The sequence below is a fragment of the Pithys albifrons genome, chromosome 6 (assembly GCF_047495875.1).
Source record: "Pithys albifrons albifrons isolate INPA30051 chromosome 6, PitAlb_v1, whole genome shotgun sequence".
NCBI lineage: Eukaryota > Metazoa > Chordata > Aves > Passeriformes > Thamnophilidae > Pithys > Pithys albifrons.
The window spans coordinates 30518820-30526989 of record NC_092463.1 but is presented as its reverse complement, the minus strand read 5'-3'; the positions used below and the strand labels follow the sequence as shown (position 1 = coordinate 30526989).

Sequence of the window (8170 nt, the reverse complement as noted above, 5' to 3'; positions counted from 1 at the left end):
TAGAATCCTAACGTGTTGAATCAGCAACCATTCATGCTTGAGCTTCCTCCATGACTCAAAGATGACAAGCAAAACCCCATCATCTTTTCCATAAATTATACACAGCAGCAAATTAGGTTGATGGTGATTTATGAAAATCACAACATCAGGAAAAAATGACAACACAGTGAAATTGATCTAAAACAATGTTGAGAAAATGAACCAAACATTTTGTCTTTCTATCTTATAGGATAAATGTACAATAAGAATGGAAAAGAACTGCCAAATAGTTATATTCAATCTATGACAAAATGCTGTCTGATCAACCTAGTTTCCACTACTTCTTTTTTAATTACAGTATTCTAAAGAAAATTTTCATCATTACAGTTGAAACTAATTTTTATTCAGTTTTGCTAGCATGTAATATAATTCAGCTATGATGTAATAATAAAATGTCATTTACCAGTAAATGATATTTTGAAGAGACAACTCAAATAATCCAAGGACAGTTTTCATCACAGTTAAAGTATTTAATGACAAAAATCAGGGTTTCCAGTAGTGACTCAAAAGAGCAGGTCCCACCTTTTTTTCTCCCTCAGGATGGCACAAAATTTCTACATCTTTGAGAACTTTCAAGGAATTGGTTACAATAGATACCAGCAAGTATTACAATTCTGGAAAATCACAGTAAAACCTACCCAACCTTTAAGATCAATTTTTATACAGCACATTTTTGTTACTATTTCACATAACGCACAACTTTTGCTAGACACAAAAGTAGCCTTTTTTAGGACAGAGTTTGCAGTACAGCAGTCAAGTCTAACAATACATTATTTTTATTGTCTTCAGAACTTTAAAAAGATAAAGAAACTATTGATATTGTTACAATTTACAAATACATTCTTTCATATGAAACATTAACCTGAATCATAGTATATGTTATGTACATGACTATCTAATAATACTAGGTTGTATACACTACAAGCAAAGTTCCAGAAGGAAATTGCAATGCTATAAGATTTACCTTTGGCTAAACATTTATACACCTTGATTTTGTCTAGAAACTACCAAATCTTGTAGGTTAATGAACAGCAAGAACAAAGTAAACAGACTTTTCCTTAATTCAAGAACACTAGGTTCCTTAGAATTCCCATAGTAAATGGCTTTTGATGGTTGGATTAAAGTCCTGAGTTATGATAAAAAACAATACACTTAACTGGAGGACACAAAAAATCAAAAATGCTGAAAAACTGTCAGTGGGACTAAAGAAATGTTTTAGTACAGTTCAACGGATAAAAGGTCTGGAACTTAGCAGTGCAACTGTGACCTTGTCCTGTCCAGCTGATATTTATGTAAACACTTGACAACCTATGCCTTTTCATCCAAATTTAGACAACTAATTCTTTTCAAGTTTATCTGACCTGGGTTCTAGACATTTCTTCTAATTATTTTCAAGCTTAGAAGACCAGCTAGATGGCAGTAATTCCAAATCTATTCATTCTTTCTCTAAAGAGAAAGACTTGTGAGGTTAGCAGCAGAATAGTTAAAAAAAAGAGTGGAAAATAAGAAGACAGAAGTTAGCTATGTGGTCAAAAATCTACTCCCTGACTGATTTCTAATGCACTTTTTTTTTTTTGTTTAAATAGTCTAACATTTTGTATCACCAAAGTTTAATTTCTATTGAGACATTGTTTTCCTGGTTAATTTGCAGAAATATCCATAGTCATTACAACAGTGTTCAGACATTTCCAGGGCAAGCATTAATTACACATAACTCAATGGAGCATTCAGAACTTGTGTTATTAATAACCCTGTTCTGATTTATAAGTGAAGTGGCCAAATTCCACTTCAGTTGATGGTTCTAGATTTGGTAACTTGGAGCGGGTCTGGTGCTAAATTGATCTAAATGATTGTATGGTACTACACAGATGACCCACTCTCTCAATTCCCAGTGTGAAATTAAATAAAAAGCGTAATACAAAACTGTTTAAATTACAAGAGAAAAAACCTAAAACAGATGTAAAGTTTGAACGCAATCAGCTAAGTTCAAATGAGATTATTTTCCTGAAGCCAAGCATCTTTTTACAAAATGGGTATTTTCAAGAGATTTTCAGTTATTTTAGCTTGCAGTAACTAAAATATTCTCAATTACTACAGTAGCTTTTATCTCTCTTACAAGCACTGCTCAGAGGATTTTAGACTGTTACAAGTGTCATTAATAATGCAAAAATCTTATTCTACAATGAATACAGTACATTCATACAACACCAGCTTTTCTGGTAAGATGAGGACAAAAATGAAGAGCAGGAATTTTCAGAAGAGGAAGGCTGTACCCTTCTGTCAGGATTTCTCTTCTAGCTTACCAGTTTAACAAAAGAAAAAGCAGCATCTTTTTTTCCTTTTTTTTTCTCTTTTTTCATTCTCAAGGCATATTAGAACATTTAAAAATTTTAAGAAAACAGCAGTGAAGGAAAAGGGTAACCTACTTATTTTTGTAAGAGAATATAGTGCATATATTGCATATAGTGAATACAGAATGAAGTAGAAAGTCACCCTTCCAGTGAGAGCATACTGAAAGCTCAGATTCAAACTCGGAGTTAATTCTTATGTACCAAGACATGCTTTTTGAAAGCTTCTCTATTAACAATCAGACAACTAGCTAACACAAATGTCATTCTAATCAGACAAATTTCTGAATTGTTTCAAAAGACTCTTTACTGTAGAATTTATGAAAAACAGATGTCTTGAAAAGAGTGCATTCTCATTTTCCCAGGCCTTTGCATTCTCATTTTCATAGGCCTTTAGCCACAGAATCACAGGTAAAAAGATTACATTATACCACATTAATAAATTTTAGATTGTGTTTGAGGCACAGCTATGTTCGTATAGGGTTTTTTCCTCATTTTGAAGCCTCAAGCATACATTCTTTAGGCTTTAGTATACTATTCAATCAGTCTGGAAGGGAAAACAGGAATATGTAAAATGTTGATATGAATGAAATTCAGATATGCGCTTCTGAATGCTGGTGCACATGCAAAACTTCCTACGTTGGGTAGAAGAAACAGGTTTTTCTGTTTCTCAGGACAAAGCAGTCTATTCTCCACTATAGCTACAACCCCAGGTGTTTAATATTCACATTCGGCTGATGCTACATAACATGAAGAAAATTATACCCCTTCTTTGGATTTTATTTTCACACACATGTTCACAATCAATTCAATAATTCTGTACAACCAGGGAAGAATATTACTATTTTAATCCTGATCAGTTTTTCTTTTGGTCCAGTTCCCCTGTTTGCTTTCACTCCTGTAACAACTGAAATACACGTAGAAAGTACTGCAGGACTGTGTAACAATATTACAAAAGAGGAAAAAAAGTTAAGTCAGAAAGGTAGAAATGCAACTTTTTCCTGCACAGAAACTGAAAGAATGAATCTCCACTGAACTGGAAGGAAAAAGCACACAGAAGACTGAATCTCCTGTAAAAGTTGCTGAATGTAGCCTTTTCAGTTTCTCTTGGGAAGGTTTCAGCTTTGGGCAGTATCTCAGCATTTGTGCTTCATGGCAAGCTGAAAAAGAAAGAAAAAATAATTAAAGAGATATCACATGTAATAATCAAGATATATAAAGCTAATGTGGCTAGTCTGGATGAGAAGAGCTTGTAAACCAAATTGTACAAAATATGTCTAAAATCTGTAACTTCTTTGCACACAGATAGGCAGTAATTTCCTTTACTGTGACATATAGACAAAGCTGATGTGCTGAGGAGGCAGGATTTATCTTCTTTCATAGCTGTGTTTTCCAATACTCCATTATTTTGCTATCTGTGAGGAAGGCTAGAGTAAGATACCAGAAACAGAGACATGCTTAAAAAATGGTAATTTTGACCTAAGGATTCTGATTGTTAACTGCAATCAGAAATTCTACACAAGTAATTGAAAGCACCTATTTGGGAGGTGCCACTACATAATGATGAAAAATAAAGAACTGATTGCCCTTCCACTTCTGTGATTACCTATTATTCCCATTTCAAATAATTCAGAAATGGACTTAATTTGGAAATGAGAGGAAGAAAAAAAGATGAAGTGACTTAAATCCTGTATAAAATCTGTAGACAAACTAACTTTGCAAACCAAGCAGAGAGCCTAGATTTAGGCTTTATATAATAAAAAATTGCTGTCTGTAGATAATAGCACACTAACTAAGCTAAGTGAACTCTCTAGGAAGTTACCTAGGAAACACAACTGCTAGAAGCAGTTAAAATTCCCTCACTCACTGTTTCAATCAGTGAAATGCCAGAAAAAGTATTCTGATGCCATGCATCTTCCACCACTCTCTATTCTATGTTTTGTATCTTAAAATAACTTAACCTGACATATAACTGAAGTAGAATCGCAGGGTCATAGAATCACTCAGGTTGAAAAAGATTTCTAAGATCATTGAATCCAATCATTATCCTAACACTTTCAAGTCCAAGGATGGTGACTCTGTCACCTTCCTGGCCAGCCTGTTCCACTGGTTGTCAATCCTTTTGGTCAGGAAATGTTTCCTAATATAAAACCTAAACCTACCTGGCAAACTTGAGGCCATTTCCTCTCGTCCTGTCACTTGGGAGAAGAGACCAACCCGCACCACGTCACAACCTTTCAGGTAGCTGTAGCAAACAAGGTCTCCCCTGAGCCTCCATTTCTCCAGACTAAACAACCCCAACTCCCTGAGTGATCCTTGTGCTCCAGATTTTTCACCAGTTTCACTGCCCTTTTCTGGACAGTCTCCAGAACCTCAATGTCTGTCTTGTCATGAGGGGCCCAAAACTGAATGCAGGATTCAGGGTGCGGCCTCACCAGTGCTCAGTACAAGGGGAGAAATCACTGCCCTGGTCCTGCAGGCCACACTATTGCTGATAAAAGCCAGGATATCTTGGCCACCTGGGCACACTGCTGGATCATGTCCAGGCGGCTGTCAACCAGCAACTACAGATTGTTTTCTGCCAGGTCTGTGGTGCTGCATAGGGTTGCTGTGACCCAAGGGCAGGACCTGGCACTTTGCTTTGTTCAACCTCATACCGGTGGCCTTGGCATCTCCTTCCCACCCTCCAGCAGACCAACACTCCAACACCCAGTTTAGTGTTGTCTGCAAACTGATGCACTCAATGCCCTCATCCAGATAGTTGATAAATATATGAAACAGGACCGGTGGCAATACTGAGCCCGGGGGGGCCACTAGTGACTGGCTGCCAGCTGGATGTAACTCCATTCACCACCACTCTGAGCCTGGCCATCCAGACAGTTTTTAACCCTTGTCATGGATGAAGATTAGGTTGGTCAAGCAGGACCCGCCTTTCACAAACCAGTGATGGCTGAGCCTGATCATCCTCCCCGCAAGCTTTCCTGCATGTGTCATTGTGTGTGATGATATGGCCCATGACCTTTCTCCAGCCCTGAGGTCTGTAGTTCCCCAGATACTCCTGCAGGCCCTTTTTGAAGATGAGGGCCACATACACTTTTTGTAAAGTTTTATTTCTAAATATGGTACAGCATAAGCTATCAGAGATGATATTTTTATTACAATATAGCGTCCTTTAATTCTGAGATTTTAAAAATAAGATTCTCCTAACAAAATCAGTTGAAAAAGATTGTTTCTGTTTACAGCATATGGAACTACTGTTCTCCATATGTGGAAGATGAAAGGGCACACATGAATAAAACCTATTCAAATTTTAATCAAGATTCATAGCATCTGACGTATCACAGGCATTTTTCATGTCTGAACTCCCTATGAAGCAGTACTCTAAAGCAGCCAACACTTTGCTCCCTTTCCCAAAAGCAGTGGTTCCTGTTGCTCAGTTGGTTTCTAAGCTAGCATAGTTATCATGGTCGCAGGAAGGAGGGAACCTGGGGAAAGGTGGCAGGTCTCAGATGGAAGAGTTCAAGAGCAAATTCATACTCTACCATACTCAGGCCGCTAAGACGAACAATGCCAATCTAAATGGACCACAAACTAGAGAATTATTCCAGTAAATAATTTAAAGACATTTTAAAGACTACATAAGACAGAAACTTGTATAGAACTGCCAGATACCAATCCAGGATTTCTAGTGTTAAGGCAGTAGGCCAAGAATTTTTTTACACAAGCAGGATAAAGCCTAATGCCTGTGCTAAGCTGCAAAACTATCAAGCTTCTAACTGTAAGAGTTGCTCATGTTCAGAAAACTTTTACCTTTCTTAAAAAGGCATTGAAAGTCTGCTGTGAATGTGCTATACAGCCACCAAATGGAATGCTGAGGATGCCTAGAAATTCTGTCACAAAAAATGAAGCTCAGCATTTTTGCCTGTTGCTTTTGCATAAAGTACTATCAATATCTTCCACTGAGAATATGAAATATACATATACTCCCCAGAAGAACAATTCCTCAAAATCCTCATAAATAAGATTTCCATACATAAAAATGACATTTTCAGAAACAGACAGTCACAGACCTATGACTGCTTATCAAAGGGGATTAGCAACAATTTCACTGTACTGCTGCACAAGGTATGAGGAATAGTACCAAACAGCAGTGGGAAGATGGATTTGAAATGTGCCTCAGGAAAGTGAAGACAGCTAGTTTCAAGTGAAAATGCAGCAGACCTCAAATATAGGCACAAAGGAAGGTATTAATGAGAAATTTGCCAAGTGAGAAACTGTTGAGGAAAAAAGCAAGCTGCTTGTAAACAGTGACTGACTAATTCTTTCTAGAGCATCCTCTTCTCAAAACACTGTGTCACTCTATCCTACTGAGAGTCTTATCCTGCCAAAATCTTACCTTATGTGCAGTTTCTGCAAACTGCTGAGCACTGTTTTTCAGCTCCTCTGTCTTTTCTTCTGCACGACCTAGCCTTTCACCACGCTCATTCAAGGCCTGGCTTGCCTTCTGTACTGCACTTGTCACACTGTCTGCTGCTGAATGGAGTATGCTGTTTCCTGCAACATCGAAAGAAACCATCAGAGCACTCAAGTATATATATGCTTAGCATTAAGTACAATTAATTAAATTTATTGTGTTCTAGAGCTGATGTACCATCTGCTAGCTTACCATCAAGTTGCATTGTGCATAATGGGTCAAGTTGCTGTTTTTTCACTGCAAGCTGTATTATTAGTAAATTATAAACAAGTACAACAAGCAATACAATACCTAGGAAATATATGGAAAAAGCGGACATAACTTAGGTATGTATTACCTTTTAAGCCTTATGCTCAAACATAATTTCATCAGGAAGCTATTCGACTAAATGAAACTGTTCACAAGTGCACGTAGCTTCTTCACAACACCCTCATGTTAACGCAGATTAACTTTGTTTGAAAGTTGCACTGTTTCTCTAGAGAATAACTGATTGGCACTGCAAGTTAACCTCAGACACTACCACTACTGTTATTTTATGCTGCTCTAACCTATTTACCTTTGTCCCTTCTCCACGTGGACCACCTGCCATGTTTTCTGTGACAACCTACTTTACTTCAATGTTAGTATTACAAATCCCACCAAGAATTAATGTCTTCTAAGTCAAACTTTAGCCTACCTGGCCTTCCTGGCCACCTGGGCCTGCTGTTGGCTCATACTGAGCTGGCTGTCAACCAACACTCCCAACTTCTTTCTCCTAAACAGCTCCCCCAGCCTGTAGTGCTGCATGGGGTTGCTGTGACCCAAGTGCAGTACCCAGCACTTCCCCTTATTCAACCTCATACAGTTGTCCTTAGTCCATTGATTAAGTCTGTCCAGTCCTCTCTTCAGAGCCTTCCTACCCTGGAGCAGATCAAAACTCCCATGTGATTTAGTGTCATCTACATATTTACTTAGGGTGCACTCAGTTCCCATGTCCAGATCAACAAAGACGTTAAACAGACCAGACCCAAAACTGAGCTGTGGGCAACACCACTAGTGACCAGCCACCAACTGGACTTAGCTCCATTCACCACAACTCTCTGGGTCTGGCCATCCAGCCAGTTTTTCACCCACTGAAGAGTTCACCCATCCAAGCCATGAGCAGCCAGTCTATCCTGGAGGATGCTGTGGGAGATGGTGTCAAACACTTTATCAAAGTCTAGATAGACCATATCTACAGTCTCCCCTCCATCTACTAAGTGGGTCACTTTGTCTTTGAAGAAGATCAGGTTAGTCAAGCAGGACCTTCCTTTCAGAAATCTATGTCAGC

The 8170-nt window shown here is 38.1% G+C and overlaps 1 protein-coding gene across 4 annotated transcripts in view; it reads right to left on the bottom strand.

The window, feature by feature from the left end:
* Positions 1-464: 464 nt before the first annotated feature.
* Positions 465-8170, bottom strand: part of STXBP6 (syntaxin binding protein 6) — a 103846-nt gene continuing 96140 nt past the window's right edge. For all 4 annotated transcript variants that reach the window (XM_071559437.1, XM_071559439.1, XM_071559438.1 and 1 more), the window contains 2 exons: positions 6784-6941; positions 465-3547 (listed from right to left, as the gene is read on the bottom strand). In XM_071559437.1, coding sequence (XP_071415538.1) covers positions 3524-3547; positions 6784-6941 — 182 coding nt within the window. In that variant the 3' untranslated portion in view covers positions 465-3523. The remainder of the gene's footprint in view (positions 3548-6783; positions 6942-8170) is intronic.